The 21,494-nt window shown below is 41.4% G+C and overlaps 1 protein-coding gene and 1 long non-coding RNA gene across 2 annotated transcripts; one reads left to right on the plus strand and one right to left on the minus strand.

Moving 5' to 3' along the window:
- Positions 1–238: 238 nt before the first annotated feature.
- Positions 239–3,276, minus strand: LOC115614293. Its single transcript, XR_003993676.1, has 4 exons — positions 3,055–3,276; positions 2,519–2,590; positions 759–885; positions 239–372 (listed from the first exon to the last, which is right to left on the minus strand). It is a non-coding gene; the product is annotated as an uncharacterized LOC115614293 (long non-coding RNA).
- Positions 3,277–3,339: 63 nt separating this feature from the next.
- Positions 3,340–19,770, plus strand: RIOK1 (RIO kinase 1). Its single transcript, XM_030500978.1, has 17 exons — positions 3,340–3,474; positions 4,608–4,809; positions 5,532–5,622; positions 6,394–6,463; positions 7,168–7,210; positions 8,430–8,522; positions 9,525–9,637; positions 9,763–9,843; positions 10,389–10,475; positions 11,011–11,148; positions 11,812–11,915; positions 13,518–13,624; positions 14,710–14,775; positions 16,522–16,641; positions 16,839–16,892; positions 17,914–18,054; positions 19,556–19,770. Exons 1-17 carry the CDS (start codon positions 3,404–3,406, stop codon positions 19,664–19,666), a joined length of 1,692 nt encoding a protein of 563 aa, XP_030356838.1. The 5' UTR covers positions 3,340–3,403; the 3' UTR covers positions 19,667–19,770.
- The last annotated feature ends 1,724 nt before the right edge of the window (positions 19,771–21,494 follow it).

The raw sequence follows: 21,494 nt of genomic DNA on the forward strand, positions 1-21,494 counted from the left end.
GAGGCTGTGCCGTCAACTTAGGTTGCAGGGTATGGCAGTCGGGTTTGTCCTTGCTGGTGTGCTGCGAGGGGAGGAGTAAAGTTCAGGGGATGAGGTGTGAGTTTGGGGGTGTGGGGTTTTTTGGTGGTTTTTTTTTTTCTTCACAGTAACATTCCTCTAGAAGGAGCAAAAGTAAATATTACTTACACAGAGGTGCTATCAACATCTCAACAGTTCTGCATTTCTTTAGAATAACTGGTTTTCAGTCATATGTTTGATGGTTTAATTGGAAAAGTTTCCCAAAGCGTGTTAGGCAATGTATATTGAAGTCATATGTTACGTTTATCTCAGTGGCTCTTTTGTTAGATGAAAATTATTTTTTGTTAGATGAATCTGAAAGACAGTAGATTTAGATGAGATATTAGGGAGAAGTTCTTTACTGTGAGGGTGGTGAGGCCCTGGCAGAGGTTGCCCAGAGAAGCTGTGGCTGCCCCATCCCTGGCAGTGTTCAAGGCCAGGCTGGATGGGGCTTTGAGCAACCTGGTCTAGTGGGAGGTGTCTCTGCCCGTGGCATGGGGGTTGGAACTAGAAAAATCTTTAAGGCCCCTTCCAACCCAAGCCATTCCACAAAACATAAGGCGTTTTAAGTTGGAAAGCTTTCCCAAATCCCACAATCAAAACATTCAGTGAAAAACCCGAGCTTTCTCTTTTCTCCCACAGTTAATTCAGTGATTTGCATACAGTCTACAATGAAATGTGAATGGTGGAAAGTCACAAACCATATTTTGAAGTAACTTCAACTGGTCATTTGTGCATATGCAGCTTGCTGTGATGGCAATAATAGACGTAGTCTTCAGTCTTTTGTTTTTCATTTTCGACATTATTTTCATTCATTTGATTTTGAACCTGCAAATTACACAAAAAAAAAAAAAACAACAAAATTTACCTTTCTAGCTAAGTTTTATCTTAATCATGTTTTTAACATGCTGAAAATATAGCTGAAATGCTGTTAAATATTGACTGATACTGAAGTGTGATTATGAAAGCTGAGGAACACCCATTGCTACTGAGAAACGTATTTCTAGTCAGATAATACCCACCCAATTGTATAATACTACTTTTCCTGGGAAGGTCTTTAAATTTGTTTACCTCAATAATCTTTGGCCAAACATGTTTAATTTAACCTAGTCACGGTTTGGTTGTTTTGTGGGTTTTTATGTGGTTTTTGTTTGAGTTTTTTTTTTTTAGTTGGTTCAGGGTTTGGGGTTTTTTTTTGGTGGGTGGACAGGCAGCCGAATATTTTTGTCTTAGGGGAAGTAAAAGAACACTAGTATGCTAAAGGAGTTTTTCCATTTAGAAAAGCTGTAGAATGTGAAACATTCTGTGTCTTCTAAGCAGTGACTATGTACTTTATGTGCTGCTTTTCCATCTGGGTTAGCTGATCCTGGTGTTACTAACTAATTAACCTGTGTGGTGATCAAACATGAGTTTGTGTGTGGTGGGGGCATAGAAAGGTGTTAATTAAAAGTGTGTGGGAAAATAATTGAGATACCTTGCCTAGCTTTAGCAAAATACTGAGCCCAGACTGCAATATTAGAGCTGTGCCTTAAAGCCTACTAGGCTGCGGTTCTTTTGTGCTAAGTACCCGTATTAAACAATTTACAATCTGAAACACACTGTGAAAACTGAAGCAAGCTGCAGAAATTTGTTTTTTTTCTTGCACAGACTGCTCTGTGTATGCATTCACAGACATAACAAAATACATATGGACAATGATGGCCATTATTGCAACTTTTAGGTTTGACAGCTCATGTCAGGAGTCCTGCATGTGGTCACAGTTACATACAAGCATTGTATCCTTGCATTTTAAAATCTTTCAGTTAGAAATTACAGGTAAAATTGTTACTGGGGGAAAATGCCTTCAGTTTCATAATGTGATTAATAATATAAATAGTTTGCTTCAGCAAAAGCTTGCTTTATCTTTGTTTTTGCATTGTATCTTGCTTGAGCACAATTGTACAGGCAGACGGGAAGAATGTAAATTCCTGAAACTATGAAACAAACAGGAATAAGGGACTTTTGCTGCCGGATGTAGGACGTATGGCAGTCATGCTTGATTGAACCAACATCTAATCTGGAAGTAACAGAACAAGGTATAAGAAGGGGCTTTAGGCACATGCACAGGGTTAAGTAGATCAAAGGTTCGTATCAAAGAAGACTACTAGCCTTTATCAACTAGCTCTTAAAAGACCCTCCTGGAAGAAAGAATGAAGATTGCATCGGCTGTTGGGAGGTGGGATTCGTCTTCCTAAAAGTCCTATGGATATGTAAAAGGCTCGATTATAAGAAACTTTGACTCCATACTCACAAGCGTGCATGCGGGATATGAAGGCATGCACCCAGCGCTGTAAATAAACCTTTGCTCCACCGACTTTGTCCCCAGTTAAATTTTTCTAAAAGTGAGTGCGCTTCTCACAATTACATGTATAATGAAAAGGTGAAGCATTCTTCAAGTCAGTGGACTATAAATAAAGTTTACCTCATGTTTCCAGTTTCTACTTTGAACTTCTTAAATGATTCTCCCAGATGTGTGTTGTTTCTTCAAAGATACCTGCAAAAGGCAAGTATGGTTTATGTACATAAGGGAGAGACTTACTATTTCTGCATTAATACTTGCTTTTGTTGAAGAATCTATGTGACTGCTTTTTCAGTATTTACTCCATGGTTTATGTATTTTATCTATATTGATAGATGAAATGTTGTTATAACTCATCTTAGTACATGGCAATTGAAATCGCTCTCATGGTGATGTACTCACACCCAAAAGTACAGAAAGTGCCGAGCTCCAAATTGCGTGAACATCCAGTTGTAGAATGCTTTAGGTTGGAAGCGACCTTAAAGATCATTTAGTTCCAACCCACAGGCAGCGACACCTTCCACTAGATCAGGTTGCTCAAAGGACCATCCAGCCTGGCACTGAACACTGCCAGGGATGGAGCATTTACCACTTCCTTGGGCAGCCTGTTCCAGTGCCTCACCACCCTCACAGTAAAGAACTTCTTCCTTACATCTAACCTGAACTTCCCTGTTTAAGTTTGAACCCGTTGCCCCATGTCCAATCACTGCAATCTCTGACGAACACTCTCCAGCGTGCCGGCAGGCCCCGTTCAGACACGGGAAGGCTGTAGCTCATCGCTGATGTTTTTGGGATAACCAGCCGTGAACCGGCGGCACAAACGCCCGTTCCCAGCCCAGGGGAGGGCTTCCAGGGTTTTCAAGGCTTCTGGCGTCAGGCAGCCAGTCCCCGCGCCGGAACCTGAAGGAGGGCGCGGGTCGGCCCCGCCTCGCTTCCGAGCCCTCGCTCACTCTCGGTGCTTCCAGTCCCTCTGCCGGCGCCGTAGGGCACCGCGCCGCCGCCATCGCCATGGATTACCGGGCGCTCGCCATGAGCCAGGCCGTGCCCGGGCAGTTTGATGATGCGGAGTGCTCCGACGGGTAGGAGGAGGCGGCGGGTGGCCGGGTGTTGGCCCCTGAGCGGGGGGGGGGGGGGCGCCGAGGTCGGACGGGCCTGGCTGTGGGGGCCCGAGCGGTTCCCGCAGGCCCTGCCAGAGCCGCCGGTGTGAGGCGCGGTTCGGGTGCCTCTGTCCCCAAGCGCGGCCGGCTACAGGCGCCGAGCGGGGAGGGGAGCGGCCCGGCAGAGGGGATGGGTGCGCTGCCCCAGGATGAGAGCATGGTTGAGGAGAGGCTGCGTGCTCGCTCTCAGCTCTTTCTCAGTTCCTTGTCATTTCTGCTTCATCTCTAAAGTGGGCAGACCCACCTGCGAGCTTGGGGTGGTGGAGGCGATCTCACCTTGGTGGTATTTGATTGTAACTGAACGTGCGAAACCGTATAAGAGAACAGTGCGTTGCTGAGGAGAGCAGATGGCTTTGATTCTTTTTGGAATTAAAGCTCATTTCCTGCTGGACTGAAAGCCTAGAGCTTTTTGTATTTGGCGGGGAGTGAATAAGGAATGGTCTTGTGTTATGGGTTCAAGCCATTTTGTTTCCAGTTTACGATTCATTTAATTAAATGTCACATGCCAGCAGAGAGTCTGCTTTGGGATATACTTGTTCTGGCAGAAAAAAGTGATGTACTACAGACATTAAGGCGCGAGTAAGTCAAAATGGTTCATTTCTCCCACAGATTCTTTTTTAGATCTGTTTGGTTTAGGTAGGTTGTGCTGGTGTCCTGAATTACCAGGAGGTTGGCTGGCTGGCTGGTGAGATTTTGTGTGATACTTTGTCAGGTGGTAATCTGCTGCGGCAGCAAGCAGAGTGGTTCGTCTCTGGCGAAGGAGCCAGATGGCCTGATCCAATGTGTTCATCTGATTGGAATCAGAGGGATCTAAATATGTGTAACTACAGAACAATTTAGAAGGCAGCACTGCTGTGGTGAAGAAGATCATTTAAATGTAGTCCATCGTTTAAAGGCAGTGACATCCTCATATATGCTTACTTGAAGACAGGTGAAGTGAGAAACATCTCATGGAGAGCTAACCTTGTGAAATCATCTCTTGGGATAAATGTATGGAAATTCTGATGACTGTAACAATCATTTGTACTTATGCAAACATCTGTATTTGTTTGAAGTGAATTTACACAAGACACAGAAATAGCTGAAGAAGGTGAGGTCACTAACTGCCAGTCACGCATGTGCGAAGAAGTTAATACTGAGGAAGGAGATGATGATGATGACAACGATGATGAAGAGGAAGATGAAGACTGGGACTGGGATGATGAAGTGGGAAGACTCACAAAGCACCACAGTACTGCTGGTGGATGCAATCCACAGGTATGCTGAAGGGTATTTTGTGAGCATCAAGGGTGCCTGAGAGCAAAAAGGCATTGTTTTTCGTTAGCATTGTGTTGAGCATAAATTCAAACAGAAGATTTTTCCTTGAGAGAATGTCCTTCCTTTGATTCTTGTTCCTCTGCCATGCCATGTGTATATATACGGTTTAGCTAGAGCTCTGCTTGATTTCCTTGTCTCAAACCCTGTTACTGGATTCTCTTTGTCACTGCAGTTTTCCTTCTGTTCCTTACCTTCCTCAACTTCCCTTTCTTTGCCTAGCCTCATCTCTACTGATTTTGCTTACCTTTTGATATTTATCCTCTGTGTTTTTGAGCATATTCCTCATTCTTTCTACTTAAGACCATACCTGCATGTCATTAGCTTTTCGTTTCTTCCTCTCATTTTTCTGCTCGTTTCTGTCTGCTGTTTCTTTTCATTTTACACATAGAAAAAGTATTAAAGTGAAAGACTTGCAGCTCAATTTCCAGACTAAAAAGAACCCTGAATTGGGGCACTTTTTTGAATTTTAACTGATGTGGCACCTGTATTTTTATTTCCTGAATTAAGTAACATCTGATGTTAATTCATTTCCTCACCTTTTCTGGTTTTCTTTCTTTAGCTCTAGGCATAGGCATTTGAGCTGACTAGCACCAGTGATATTGTCTGTATTTCAAAGGCCTGTTTAGAGAAGGCAACTTACATTAACAAATCCTTTGTTTCAGGCAAATAGACAGACCCCTAGCTGCTATTCAGCAAAAATATCTACCCCTACAGACAAGGCTTTAAGGAAATTTGAACATAAAATTAATTTAGGTGAGTATGATTGCATTGTCTTCTTTTATGAAAACAGATACCTCTCTGTGATATTCTCAGACTAATTCTGCTTACTTTAAGCCAGAACTCACTGGAGTGAGTTAACAGTTGCCACACAGATGAAAACATGGGGTAGACTTCCTGTAATAAGCAAGGAGGCTGCTGTCCTAGCCAGTGTAATTTGGTGTTTATCATGTGATGGAAATGGCAGCTCAGCTCAGCCTGTTAGGCTGTTAGGGCTAGATGTGATTGGGGGCTTTTGACATGGTAGTAAGTAGAGGTTGTGTTTTCCTTTATAATGAAGTGGTTCTAAAATGAAGGTTCAAAAGAGTGGTGCTGGTATATGTAGCCAAATACAGCAGCTTTTATACATTTAACAATTAATCAAACACCATTTTAAATACATCATGGGGGAAGAATCCTGGAGCCTGTTACTTACTCTTGAGAAGAATGGCATTTGATTGTGATAAGAAAAAGGCAGAAAAATTTAATGGTGAGGTGTCATCACCATTAAATAATATCACCATTATGATATGGTGGCATTACATCTCCAGGTCTGTGGGACTGTCTCACTCACCTGTGTACACAGAGTGGAGAACTAGGTTAGCTTTGGTATGTAGCTAAGCTGCTGTGCTTGTTACAGAGAGCTCCACCTGTCTTTTAACATTGTCTTGTGGCATATCGGCTGGCCACAGAAATTACAGGGGCAATTCTGAATCTTCTCTGGGTTTTATTTTTATGTTTTTTAATTTCTTCTTATGTGTTTTTCAGATAAGTTAAATTTTGATGACTCTGTTATAAACAGAGTCACAGAAAAGTCTAGACAGAAGGAAGCAGACATGTGAGTATTGCTCATGGTTCTATTTTCAGTTAAATAACTTGGACCCAGAAGAGTAGTTCTTATTTCCTAGTGTCAACCTGAGTTTTGAATAAATTTGTTGAGAAAAACAAAATCTGTAAGCAGTTTGCATGCAGTTTGCCTTTTGGTCTTAAACCTTTTGGTTTCCTGATCAGTTGCCTGAATAATTCTAAAGTTTTGGTTCTTCTCTCGCTGCTGCTGGTAGCACATCTGATTGTATTGGTGTAGTAAGACAGAAGTGATGGGTATAATTCCTCTAGAAAAAGACTGCTTTATTGCTGATACTCCTGTTTCTAAACAGAGGTCCTTAAGCAGTTGGGCTAAAAAGGTATTGGAAGCCTTTTGAAGGTTCCTCGTGATGATTTGGTGAGGGAAAAGTACTTCTTAAAATTTATTTTTAAGCCTGCAGCTTACAGCCCTAGGTTGTTAAAACATATACTGTTTTCTCCTGAATAAGCATAATTCAGAGGAGGCAAGAAGATACTACAAAAGTGAAGGGCACTGATGTTTATAGGTTTCTACCCCCCTACTCCCTCCCACCTGCAGGAGAAACCTTTGCTTTTGTATGAACTGAAAGCCTTACTTCTGGAGGTTGTCATCTTATCTTTCATGGAGAATGTCATGTTTTACCCTGAAGTACTGAGCCCGTATGTGGGTTCGTATAATTTTATTTTCACTTTTGCTAGGTATCGAGTCAAAGACAAGTCAGACAGAGCAACAGTAGAACAGGTAAGTCTTTCATTCATCAAATTTATCTTTTGGCTGGAACAAATAATGTGGAATCGTGGAATCAATGGTGTTGTGTTTTAACCCCAGCTGGCAATGAAGTACCACACAGCTGCTTGCTTGCTCACTCCTCCTCCTCCTCCCCCTTAATGGGATGGGGAGGAGAATGGAAAAAGGTACAACCTGTGGTTTGAGATAAGAACAGTTTAATAATTGAAGTAAAATTAATTATAATAGAAATAATAATAACAATAACAATTAGGAAAAAGGAGAGGAAGAGGAATAAAATTTGGGAAGCACAAGTGATGCACCATACAACTGCTCACCACCTGCTGCCCAGCGTGTCCCTGAACAGTGGTTGGTGGCTCCCAGCCAGATTCCCCAGTTTAGATACTGAGCAGGATGATCTATGGTATGGAACATCCCTTTGACTTGTTCAGGTCAGGTGTCCTGGCTGTGCTCCCTCCTGGCTTCTTGTGCCTGTCCTCACTGGCAGAGCATGGGAAACTGAGAAGTTCTTTATTTAGAGTAAGTGCTACTTATTGACAGCTAGAACATTGGTGTGTTATCAGCATTATTCTCACGCTAAATCCAAAACACAGCCCTGTACCAGCTACTAGGAAAAAAGTTAACTCTATCCTAGCTGAAACAAGTTATCCTAAACAGATGTCTGTCGTCTTTGTTTCTTGTATGAAGGTTGTACTTGCTTCCATTAACATTTTTAGCTCATTTTTGTGCTTAGCATTGTGTTTTGCAAGGCAGAATTCCATCTTAAGCTCTTACTAAATTCCAAAGCACAATAAATAGATGCTGGGTTTGGGTTTTTTCTTCTTTAGCAAGAGACTGAAATCTTACTGGCTGAAGGCCAGATAGCTGCTCTATTTCAGTTATGGTAGCTGTGTATCAAGGGAGAACTTACTTTAACACATTGAATGCAACTGTGGGTGGGAAATTGTTCTCTTATGTCTCTTCTAGAGGTAGCTCAAGGACATATGCTTAGTTTAAAAAAAGTTAAAAAGTAATCATGTTGAAAGAGAAAGTGAAGTATCATTCCAGAATCGTGGGAAAATTCGGAGTGGTTGCTGTTTGGATTATCATTTGGTCCTTAAGAGTAGTCTGATGCTGTGGGTCTTTGAATATGGTGCTAAGACTGGACTGTATTATTAGGTTTTCTGCTCTTCAAAGACACCGATTGTGCTGACTATTCTGTATTAAATTTGAGGTGTTGGATCCAAGGACCCGGATGATTCTGTTCAAGATGCTAACTAGAGGTGTCATATCAGAAATCAATGGCTGCATCAGCACAGGGAAAGAAGTAAGTTTTATTACAAATGATGTAATAGTCTATTCTCAGCAAGCTAGGGAGAAGCTTATGTTGCTCAGAAGATGAAAGATGAAATACGTGGGTTTAGCACTATTTTTTCTTTCTTTGTGTTGCTTGATTGGTAGGAAGTTATGTTAAGATAAAATGCAATTTATATTATAGAAAACAAGTTTCCCCAAGTATGAAAGATTTCTCAGAATACTTAAATGTTATATTTGTGGATCTTGTTAATTGTATGCTACAGCTGAAATTTTTGGATGATTATGCGAATGCGTACAGATGATATTAAACAGTGCATGAAAAAACATACGAAGCCGGGTAGTTTTTTCTTCATGCGAGACTCTCTTGCATGCAGATCAGACCAGCTCCATGTGTCAGCAGATGTCGAAGTATCTAAATGGTGTGACAAAATTCTGTTTAAAATACTATTAAATCTTCATTGCTTTTACAAAATGAGCATGTTTGTGTGCTGTTATTGTCAAGTAATATTGCTGATAACTAAAACCAGATCACAAATTTCCAAGAAAATTAATAAATCAGTCTTAGAATGCTTGGCCACCTGGGCTGATCTGCTTTTCTTCCAAGTCCTTGGATGCTGATTAAAGGCATACTTCCACTCTGTGTAGAGGTGTCAACATGAGATATTTGCGCTATGCTTTAGAGCCAAAGTAGTGCAGAAGCTCAAATTAACCCTTTGCCCACGAGCTTGTTTCAGTCTCTAAAATGAGAACGAGGTGGCGTTTTCTTGTGCATTGTTGTTTTTGTCCCATATGCATTATCACACCCCTACCCAGTCTGCTGTACTTCCTGTAAGCTGCCTCTGGTAGAAAGAGAGATTGCCTTTGTGCACTCAGCTGGGTGCTGTATAGAGGCTGGGGTGAGATCAGATCTTTTTATCAGATCTTTTCCAGGTGTCAGAAAGAGAAAAGGAGAGGTTATGTTGGTTTAAAGAGTTTTTATTTAATGTTATTTCTTGTCTTTATAACCTGATAGGCTAATGTATATCATGCCAGTACTGCAAATGGAGAGAACAGAGCAATAAAGATTTACAAAACATCTATCCTGATGTTTAAAGATCGGGATAAATATGTGAGCGGTGAATTCAGGTGAGTTGATTCCTGCCTGGTTTTACTGGGGAAGAGGCATTGTTTGAAAGGTGGTAAAGTCACTGGTGCTCATGCTGCATTGTTCGGCTAAGGGTCCCTGTTGTCTTTTACTTCTTTATTTAAAGATTTCGTCATGGATATTGTAAAGGCAACCCAAGAAAAATGGTGAAGACGTGGGCTGAAAAAGAAATGAGGAATTTAATAAGGTGATTATTCCAGTTTTTATTTCAGCATGAGAAGGTAACTGAAACTTTTAAGTTTATAGGAGGTACTCTCCTATTGCCGGACTGCAGCTGTCTCTACCTTCTAGGGTGTCTGGAGTATTCAGAAAGTGTCTTAAGCTTCCCTGTGGGAGAGAAAAGAAAGGGGAGGGAGGAATAAAGATACTCTTTTGTCTTGCTCCAGGCTTTTCAATGTCTGAACTCCCTGTCTGACATGACTGAAAAGTGAGGAAAAGCTAGAAATAGCTGCTGCTGAGTAATGGCATGCTGCATGATATAGGTTAATCTAGTATTAACCTGAACTGTGTAAAGATTCTTTGTGTGACACAGGAGTGCTTAGAGAAGGGTCAGAGTGAGAATGGTTGTGGCTTTTTTTCATTTCCTAGTTGTTCTTCACAAATGAGAGTTGCCTGAGTAAAGGAGCTCTTACTGTGTCTTATGTTTAAAGCAACAGAGTTCCTATAGGCACAAGTGCAGTGCAAATAGTAGAGTTGGTTTCAGTTTTCTGTGGCTTTGTTCCTGTGTTACAGGTTGAGTACAGCCCAGATACCTTGCCCAGAGCCAATTATGCTAAGAAGTCATGTGCTTCTCATGGGCTTTATTGGTAAAGGTGATAGGTAAGTAACCTAAAAAAATCAAATATTTATTAGTAGCTTTCCTCAAAGGTTTATTAAAACCAAACCAACCAATCCTCTGGCTTTACCTACTATTACTTTAGGCCTGTAAAATTAACATGTTACACCTACATGTGCATGTAACTTTCAGAATACCCAGACATTTGCCAGCTACTACTGCAGACAATCTACGTGATTCTGAAGCCTTGGCTGTGTGCAGAATGAATTAGTAAATTAGCTTACTCAGAGATTAAGGCTGGAAAGGCTTGCTAATCATAAATGAAGGTAGCTCATCATTTTGTAGTACAAACATTTATGTGGCATGGTCCAAATTAGCTCACAGAACAGAGCTCCAGTATCTTTGGCAAGCATATACCATGCTTTGTTGCCCTTCATGGTTGCTCCATGCACTTAGCTGCTCATACTGACTTGCTTAACACAGTAAGCAGGGGGATCAGGTACAGAAACTAAAGCATGTGCAGCTGGGATGAAGAAGGAAAAATTATTCACTTTCTGTTATTTGTGTTGTAATTTCAAGGCCTGCTCCTCTGCTGAAGAATGCTCAGTTATCCGACTCCAAAGTCCGGGAGCTGTACCTGCAGATCATCCAGTACATGAGAAGAATGTACCAAGATGCCAGACTTGTTCATGCAGATCTCAGTGAATTTAATATGCTGTATGTTTCTAAACTGTGCTCCAAGTTGTGACATCTAAAATGTATGCATTGGCAACCTCTATGTGAGAGTACTAATCTACCTCTAAGGGAGGGTGGGGTCCCTTTTGTGACTGGGTTTTGTAACTTTATTAATTATGTAGCTTTTAACCCAGATCTGAGCTTTCTCTGTTTAAAAAACCCCAAAAAACCTCAAAACACCAAAACAAAACAAAAAACCAAAAAACAACCAACCATCAAACAAACACCCCCCCCAAACCCCCCCCCCCCAAACTCCAAACAAACAAAGAGGAAAAAAGAAAGCCAAAAACCAACAAGCCACAACCCCATCACGAACAAAAAACCCTCAACTAGAGAACAAATTAGTAAGGTACCTTTATTTTTCTTTTTTCTCCCACTACCCATAACACTGCTTTTTGCGTTCATGGGAAGATTATTTCTTTAAAGTTTAATAATACGGCTCATGTAGAGGAGGGAAAGGTTTGACCCAAAAAAGCCATTTTGGTTCTAGTATGTGAGGTGTATGTTAGAGAAATATGTTAAGATTGCTGATTCTTAAGTTTGAAGCACAGTTTGTTCCGAGCCCCTTTATAATCTCCCATATAACAGTGGCAGAGTTAGTGCAGCTCTGTATGTGTTGGTTTTTTTGGGGGGGTTTGTTTGCAGGTACCACAGTGGGGACGTGTACATCATTGATGTGTCTCAGGCTGTGGAACATGACCACCCACATGCACTGGAGTTCCTGCGAAAGGATTGTGCCAACGTTAATGGTGAGTGGGCTGCACTTCAGCTCTGGTTCTGATAGCTGGTTTATTTAGGAAGGTGAACTGTGTTCACCTATGTTCTTTCAGGTATAACTAGCTGTAGAGGCTGTCAAGCTTCCATTAAAATACTTCCTCTCCTAGCTTCTCATGACTTCCTCAGGGAGCAGTGTACTGTGCCGAGTTCAGAAGAGTGGAGCCTATGCTGCCAGAAACCATCTGGCCAAAATGAGCTCCATCACTGGCAGCGTTCAAGGCCAGGTTGGACAGACCCTTGGGCGACATAGTCTAGTGTGAGGAGTTGTTGCCCATGGCAGGGGGGTTGGAACTAGATATCTTAAGGTCCTTTCCAACCGAAACCATTCTATGATCTCAAAAGTATGATAGATCCGAGATCAGTCCCAGTGTGCAGCAGCGCCCACCCCGTTTTTAACTTCCCTTACTTAAAGGACTGTGCAGACTTACTGATGTGTTTCTTTCTGTGATGGAATCCACATCTGGAATTCCTCAGCTGGCAAGAAGTTACCATGTGTTATAAAGTTCCTTGCACTTACTTGTCCAGGTCAGATGAGAGGATCAAGGCATGGAGTAATTTATTACAGATGTTATCACTTGTCATAGTATTTTGATAAATAAGGTACCTTCATGGTATTTTTCTCTGGAAAATTTGGTCTTCCTGTGTGAATATGCATGTTGTGTAACAGACACATACCTGCTAGGGTGTGTTTCTCCCTGAGAGCAAGAAATCTGTCCCTGCGGGCTGCTTTTGTCCCCCCATTCTTTTCACGTTGACTTCTTTTCTAATTTTTCAGAGACTCTTGAAAGCCTGTGGAGGTAGAGCTGTGTGCGTTTTGATGCTCTGTGTTTGTTGATAACCAGTACGCTAGCTTGTCCTTAATCCTTTTCTGGTCATGGATTTCTAATAATGCCCTTCTGGTTCAGATACTTGCATCTTTGCTCTTTTTTGTGTCTTTTAGCTTGTTCTCACTAGTATTCTGGTGCCTCAGTGAGCTGCAGTGGTTTTGGTGTTTTGTTTTCTGTCACTGCAACTTTCTCTGTGTAGTCCTCCTACAGAGACTGAGAAACACCTTGCTTTATGCTCTGCCCTAGCTGTGGTCATTGCAAAGACTTGTGGTGCCATGGGCACAGAAAGTTGCTCCAAACTAAATCCTTTTTTTGTTCTTTCTATGATCAATTTTTCATGGTGAGAAATCTTCTGGGAACTTTAGTAGGATACGCTTATTAAGCAGTACACAGTATCTTTCACTTCTGTCTTTTAGTACAGAAGTGCAGCCTCCGAATTTGGTTGTGCTTGACGCAAGGAATCAATTCTGAGTGTATTATTGAGGAAAAATCTAATACGTTAATGTCTTCCCTTTTAGGTAGATCATAATAAGGTTGTGCTGTGTTTCATCTCAAAAATGAACAGTTTTATTTCAGATGGCCAAGAGTCATCTGATAACTAAACCCAGTATGATGCAGTACATGCTGCTGAGACTTTCCCAAGTCATCAGGGTCGCTGGCTTGCTATAACTGTCACTTTAACATCACAGCTGCATATATTACATGTAATTACTTACGGTGTTTGTCTCTGCCCTTGTTTTCTGGTAGACTTTTTCCAGAAGCACAATGTTGCAGTGATGACTGTGAGGGAGCTGTTTGAGTTTATTACTGATCCTTCTATCACAAGCGAGAATATTGATGACTATCTGTCTAAGGTAAGGCCTTGTTGCTTATGTAGGAAGACTTGAACAATAAAATCAGACCTAGTTCAAGCTCTTTCATGTCGTTTACTCTACGTCCTGCTGTTGAAGGAGGCTGGACATCACATTATGCTGATCGTGTGCAAAAATGCATACAGGTTTTTTCTATTTATACCATTATAGGATGTCATCACTTTCATTCATTTTCTCAAAATGTCTGATCATGAAAACTCAAGTGGCTGTTTCAGGTGCTTTAAATTAGTTCTTTTGGCAACAAGAAGCTCTGCAGAAATATAACCATGCTTATATAGAGAATGGGGGTAAAAATGCAGATTTGAGCAGGGTGGGCTGAGGGAGGAAGGGAGTGACTCAGGGCAGTGTTAGTCCAAGGTACATGATCTTGCTAGCCAAATTTAGCAGCTGGCAAAACACACTGATTTCAGGCGGTGGTAAACCCTCCTGCTAGCAGCACCCATGTATTTGATCTGTGGCTGTCAATCTTCTGCTCCCAGTTAGATGTTTCATTAAAAAGGGGGACCGTGTGTTTGAGGGAGCTTTTTAAATTAACACAAGAGAAATGGGGAACACATATGCCATGGTCAGAGTGGAGATTTGATGTGTCCTTTCTGGTCAAGACCACGTGAGTGTGGTCAAAATACCAGTACGGTGTGGGGTTTTCCAGATGCTCTGTACTTTCTGTCGTGTTGGGGGTTGAACGAGACAGAGCTGTGCTGTGTGGTTCTGCTTACTTGTGATCCTCTTGCCTGCTCCATGTGTGTGAGAAGAGCCAAGTTCCAGGACCGAACGCTGCTCCTTGGGCTGGTATGTCCTGCAGTCATGCTGGGCCTGCTATAATTTCGTCCAGGAGGAACAGCAAGCATGTTTTCCCTCTTAATGAAGCAGATCTGCAGCTTCAAGTGCGCTTCGCAGAAACGTTGTTTACCATTAGGTGTCGCTCAGGACATTGCCATAGGGAAGGCTGGAGTATCTGTGAGTGAAGCATGGATAGAAAACAGGGAGAAACACAGATGGGAATGGTTAGCTGGCTTAAGTGGTGCGATTCTGGAGTGATATCTTCATATTGTTTTATGTTTCTTTAGGCAATGGAAATAGCATCGAAAAGAACAGAGGAGGAAAGATCCAGTCAAGATAAAGTGGATGAGGAAGTAAGGATTTTTGCTACGAAATTAATATTAACCTTGCTTTTTCTAAACAATGAAAAGTGTTCTATTTGGCAAAGTGTACAGTTGATAAGTAAAACATTGTTTGTGATACTGAGATGTCTTGAGCTAGTTGAGATGTGAGGCATTAAGGGATGCCATGTGTAAAACCTGACAGTGATAAGGTTTTAGAAGGCAAATACTCCATTTCCTAAACCAGTGTTTGCTTGAAGCTAGGTCCTTTGATGTATCTTCCAGTTCAGGTTCACTTAACAAAAAAACTAAGTGGAAAGGTGGTTTTAGACCAGTAATACAGAAGCAGGATGTTTGGATGTGTGCATTGACCAAATTGCCTACCTAGCTCCAGTCCCAGTCTAATTCAGTTCTTCCATGTACTGATTCTCTCTCTTGCTTTTACAGTAAGTGAAGCCATTTCAAGTCCGTTCCAGAAAACTGCTAATGTTCTGGAAAGGCTTGATGTAAAGCAAACCAATTTCTATCTCAGTCTTATATATCTGTTCCAGAAGTTATCCACCTTCCTCCCAACCCAACAAAAAAACCCCACAACAACATAACAAACAAACAGGAGAAACAAACAAACCCCCACCAAGCAACTCTGTGTTGAGCAGAGTTTCTGTTGCCGAGAACCTATTTGTACTGGTTTACATGGAGTTTATCTTTGGAGTCAATACTACTTGATTTATCAGAAACTTTTCTTTTTCTCTTGGAGCTCTTTAGGTTTTACTAAATGCTGCTGGCTCAGACTTGGCCAGTGAAAGATTTTTTGTTTGCTTGTTTGTTTCCTAAGATATCCTCAGCATACAACTTCTGCACTCTAGGGTCAGATGCTAGTGTTTTGCTGCAAGCCCATCTTTTGCAAACCAATTATTCCTTTGCTTATATAAAGGTACTGACCTGTAAGACAGCTGGTTTACTAACATCTAAGTTCAGTTTATTTCTCTTAGACTTCTCTTGTAACCATGGCTAGTTTGTGTTACTTCCTTCGTCAAAAGAGTAGAGCTGATTGAGGGCAAGCTCTGTGCAGGTGGAAGCCTCTGCTCTTTGCACAGCACTTAGTCTAGCAGTTATGATCATAAAGCATGCTGAGTTTCTACTGGAACTGAACTGATGCCATGAAGAAGAGCAGCAAATGCTCCCTTCTGATCTGGTAGTGACTTAAATTTGCTGGAGGACTGCTTCAAAAAGAGTGCATGACAAATTTTAAGCATGGTGTTATTAATACTGCAGTTAGGTTTCATTGTACTATACAGGAACTATGCTGCAGGAACCTTTTTTGAGTTGGGTTGTAGGTTATAGCAGGTATTGTTATATAAAGAGATTAAGTTCTAACAGTGCATTTTAATGAAGTTTCCTCCTGAAGGCATTTTAAACATCACAATAAAAACATTAGAGGAAATCCTTAGAATATGAAATATTATGACTCAAATAGGTTAAGAGAAAGTTGGAAGGATTGGAGAAGTTCGTAAGTGCCTGGTGGTAGTCATGTTAAGAAGGGAGCCTTATTAGTCGTGGTCTATCAATAGTGTGTAGGTGGCATGCTAAGTCCCGTCCTGCAGAAAAAAGATAGGCTGCGGTTCAGATGGTAGTGGGTGACTGCCATCTTAGTTTTTAGTTTCTCTGAGCCATGAAATCCTTCATGATTATTCTCTTAAGGATGCATAATTAGGAAGAAAGAACATAATGAAACTATATGTAAATTAGAGAGCCTGTGTTTCCTTTCACTCCTATTAGGTGTTTAAGAAGGCTTACATACCTCGAACTTTGACTGATGTTAAAAACTATGAGAGAGATGTGGATATAATGATGAAATTGAAAGAAGAGGACATGGCATTGAATGTTCAGCAAGATAATGTAAGTAGACATGCTGAGGCACTGTAAAAACGAGGGAGGGAATATGCATAATAGTTACTGGAAACTGATAGCAACAAACAAAACCAGAAGCCGTGTTACCAAGGTGTGGAGTACTGAATCTAGTGTCATACTTTAAAATCATCTGGTTAGACTCATATTTTGATGATGTAATTTTCTTTCTCTGTCCCTGGTTGTAGATTCTCTACCAGACTGTGACAGGACTGAAGAAGGATTTGTCTGGCGTTCAGGAGGTAAGAGGGTCTTTTTGAAATCTTTAATTTTAGCCACTTGCAGAAAAGCACTTTCAAGGACTACAGAGAACACCCTGTCTTGCAGCTGGCACCAAGAAAGAAGCCTCTTGTCTGCAGAGTGACCAGACAGTGTGTCTGTGCACCTCATGAATTGCTTCTGTGCACTGTGGCTGATGATGGGCTGTTTGAGAATGAAATGATAATCCTTGCTATGGCCATGATCTCTAAGACGGAGAGGAGGGAAGATGTTTTCCAGTTATGGAAAACTTAATTGATTTAAATTGTAGCATGACTACAAGTTTTATTATGTTCAGGGTAGCTTTGTTGTAATTACTGTGTAAAGAACAACCCTGTTGTTGGGTGTTAATAAGGTGTAAGATATTACGCCTTACTATATTTGAAGTACTTGACAGTGACACTTCTGTAAAGTATGTTGGATAAGAGGTTGGGTACAAATCAGTCTCTAGCAATTAAATTAAAGGCAGAAGCCCTATGTGGATTCCCCCTCCTTCCTTTGTAAATGTTATGTAGCAGTGGTGTAGACTGGATATATAACTATGGATGGGATCAGGCTGTGGCAGTCTCCAGGCTTGTTTAAGAACAAGTGAATTTTCCAGTGTAGATATTTGTGTTCGCAATAAAGTGTACATACAGTGCCCCCAAGGTAGATTTGGGTATGATCCAAGTATAATTAAAAATTGGCTTCCACATATGGTAGCAAATTGCTGATTAACTTATAGAAATTAGTTTGAGAGTGCCAATACAGCTGCACTGTGAGCCCTGACCTAAAAATCTGTGTTGCACATTCTAGAGTCTTTGTTCTTCGTTTGGATTAACCAACTTTTCGTTCTTTTTCTTGAGACTTGGGTGATGGCTGTAGTAAAGGAGAACATACAAGTTTGCTCAGGCATTTCTTTGCAGCAGATTCTGTTTTGGGTTTTTTTGTGTATACGGTATATACGTGTGTGTGTATTGTAGGCTTCTTTGGTTTGATATAATTCTCTTTTGATATATCTTACAGATTCCTGCACTTCTTGAAAAGAAGGCAGATGTGTCAGAAACAGACTCTGATGATGATGGCAGCTCAGAGGACTCTGATTCAGGCTGTAAAGAATCTGTACATCCCAAAGATAAACCTGCTGAAGTTGGCATGGATAAAAAGGTCAGCCGGCCAGGAACTGTTAATTTTTCCCACCTCTGCTGATGTGGTAGGAAAAACTTAGTTCTGAGTGGTTCTTGCTACTTCTTGTCTGAAACAAGCTATGGATGCTTCCTGTTGTGCAGAATGAGAGGAGATGAGGTGAATTTCATTGTGGATGCTTTATTAGTGTATTTTTTTAATGTAGAGGAACATATAGCTCTCTGTAGCCTAGACAAAGCTAGAAGAGACATCACTGCAGGGAATTCTAAGGCTACACAAAGCAGAACTTAGTGAAGCCTGGGCAGCTCTTCAGTGCCTCTGGCTACTCTTCCAGGCTTTGGTGTTCAGATTTGTGGTCGCAGTCCCTGATAAACCTCCTTAAGCCCAGGTAGCTGAGCCCGCTTGATCTATGGAACTGGAGACTTGATGGCAATGTTTGTACTACAGTGGCTTTTGCAGTACCATTAGTACAGACTGGTTAGCTTTGGTGTGGGCAAGAGATGTAACGCAGTCATGGAGAGGAATTATGGTTTGGGTTTGTTGGGGTTTTTTTAAGGTTTCAATGTCCAAAATGCAGAACAAGTTATGCTCTGTTTTTGTGAGGTTCTTGCACAGAGTATCAGCCATGGGTGTGAGCCTTTTGGCAGCTTTTTAGGTACTCTGCAAAAGAAGGATGAAACTTGCTGGGCTTAACGGGTTCAAGATTTGGGTGTTTTTTTGTTAGGCTTTCCTTCCTAGGAAAGGTAGGCTAATACATTCCATATCTGTGAAATAAAAATGCAATGCTCTACTGGAGACTTTATATCAATCTAAAGCTCCTGCCTTTCAGACATGAAGCAGGCAAGTCTTGGTGATTTCCCATTCTTATGGGTAGGTTTTCATCTGGACTTCTTTTTGAGTGAGTAAGATGAGGTTTTTGGTAACCTATGTGTTCAGCTGTAGGTTGAACAACTGATTAGCACCAATTACTTCGACCCCCACATGTCATTATGCTGACTTGGTGTTTTCCAGTTGAGTGTAGTCTGTTCACTGTCTGGCACAAATTATAGCGTATTGCAGTAGCATAGCACCTTTTCTTGACAATCTTGATGATAATCAGCTTGTTTTGAGTTACCAGCAGTTACTAGATCAGTGTTTTTGCATAACATATAGAAACACACACTATAATAGCCTTGTGGGTAGCAGAAAACCTAGATCAGGCATCCTGTTGTAATCTTAGGTGTAAATAGCATGAGTTAGGAGCATCTTTTGTTCCCTGTCTTCAAAGGTTGCGTGAAGCTCAGGTTTTAACTAGTTTGAATTTTGTCTTATCATTATTAGTGTGCAGCTTGTAGCTCCACCTCCAAGCTATACTTCTTTTTTTCTTTCTCCTCACCATTCCTTACTGACTTTGTTTTTATTTCTTCCTCTTGTTAACCTTTTATGTGATGTGTTAATTAACTTGTTAATATAGCAATTGATTGACCTGCTCAAAATCTCTCATTCCTTCTGGTTTTAAACAATTGTGTTTGGCTCTTTATAGGAAAGGAAAAAGATGGTTAAAGAAGCCCAAAGAGAAAAGAGGAAAAACAAAATCCCAAAGCATGTGAAGAAGCGGAAAGAAAAGACTGCAAAAATGAAGAAAGGCAAATAAAGTCAGCTTTGGCTTGGGGAAAGGGATGGTTTGTTGTGGGTTATTTAGTCACCATCTTTTTCTTTTTTTTAAATTAAAAATTCTTTATTTATATACATACAGTATTAACTGTGAGGGTGGTTTTGTTACTAACATGGTGTAATTGTTCGAAAAGAGTGATATGCCATGGGTTTCTCAATAGGAAAGAGTGAGTTTAACACTTGCGCATGTTAAAATCCTTTACCTGTGCAGGTTTAACCTGTTTAACTCACACTGATTTGTTCCTGGGGTCTTACTCCCCTGCCTCGCACTGCATACATGCTAGTTTGGTTTGTTCCAGAGCAGAGTGATTTGATTCAAACAGATTTCTGGAGGAGGCGTATTGGCGATTCAAAGGCCCCTGCCTTCTTTGCTGTATGGAAGCAAATTGAGCTAGCCATCTTCTGCGTCACCTGTGGATAACCCTCCTGCCATTGTGCCTTTGCTGCCCCCCTGTGCTTGCATCACCTTTGACATTTTCTTACTGAAAGATGAGTTTTGTGATTTGGGAGGCAGCTGTCCTCATTGCCCAGTGCCCTTCTGAAACAGTCATCAAGTGATCTCAAACAGACCAAAGCCTGATGATCTTTTCTTTTTCCCTTGGATCCCAACATAGGGTACTCTTTCTATTAAAAGTAGTATGATGCAGTTATTTTGTAAGCCGGTCAAATGAGTATTTGCTGTCAAGATTAGTCATGTGTTTTCTAATTCAGTGCTGTCTAAAGGCTTGTGGCAGGATCTCTCTGTGGTGTGGCTCAGCATTACCAGTCCACGTTGTGCTGAGATGCCCCAGCTCTTCAGCAGGGAGAAGTTGGTAGACCCGCTTGAGCTGAGGCACAGTCACCGTACTGAAGACAGGCCACCTTCTCTCTTGGCAGTCTCTGGCCACTGAGGTTGACAAGTCTTGGGAGAGGTGTCCTCTCCATGCTGTAGCACATCAGCTGCCTTCTCCCACTGACTGTAGTTTCAGAACTCCCTCTGCCAGCACAGAGAAAGGTTCTGATTCCAGTAAATATCTTGATAAGTTATCCAACATTAGGGGTGGAGTTGATGTCATGGGGGTTACAGGACATGCATCCTCTTGACAGCTTTTATCCATCAATGGATATCCAACAATGATGAGTTGGCCAGGGACATGGTGAAGCTTCATTCTCTCTGCTCCTCAACTCCCACACCCAAAAGAGAGATGATGTTGGCCAATTACACATGTGGTTTATTCCCCAGTGTGACCTTCATAACCTCTTTGGTGCCTTTGGCTAGAAATCTGATAAGAGAGGAACTGGTCATCTCTCTCTGTCTCTGAGCTCCCTTTCTCCCTATCCATACAAGGATTTACAGTACTCTTGTGTATAATATTCATTAAGTGTAGGCAGTATTGCTGGATCATGTTGGGAAGCAAGACCAGTATTTCCTCATCAAGTGGGGATGTTTTTTGGGATACTGAGATGAAGTATCTGTTTTGGAAAATGGCATTACATCAGGTGCAAGAAAGGGGGCAGCCTCTGACTTGATAGTGAAGAGAGGAGGAAGCGGAAGACCTACATTCAGAGGTGAGTGAGTGCTATTGATGGCCATTTGTCTTAATGCCAAGGGCTGAGATTCTGCTAGATGTACGGACCCAATATTCCCTGCTTTTCCTTACTATCATGGGAGCTTGTGTAGCGACATAGGCAGAGGTGGCCTTAGTGATGGCTGCCCTGAACCTGACTGGTGTTTATAGGTGCAGTGCTGAAGGTGACCGAAACAATAACAGCTTTGTGTGCTTTTGTCCTTGAAATCCCATTGTATTGAGTATTCTTCCTGCTGACTG

Source organism: Strigops habroptila, chromosome 1 (genome assembly GCF_004027225.2).
Source record: "Strigops habroptila isolate Jane chromosome 1, bStrHab1.2.pri, whole genome shotgun sequence".
NCBI lineage: Eukaryota > Metazoa > Chordata > Aves > Psittaciformes > Psittacidae > Strigops > Strigops habroptila.

Coding starts and splice junctions, on each gene's coding strand:
- RIOK1 (XM_030500978.1), top strand. CDS start 3,404: ATGGATTACCGGGCGCTCGCCATGAGCCAGGCCGTGCCCGGGCAGTTT. Junction 5,623..6,393: donor TGAACATAAAATTAATTTAG/GTGAGTATGATT, acceptor TGTGTTTTTCAG/ATAAGTTAAATTTTGATGAC. Junction 6,464..7,167: donor AGACAGAAGGAAGCAGACAT/GTGAGTATTGCT, acceptor CACTTTTGCTAG/GTATCGAGTCAAAGACAAGT.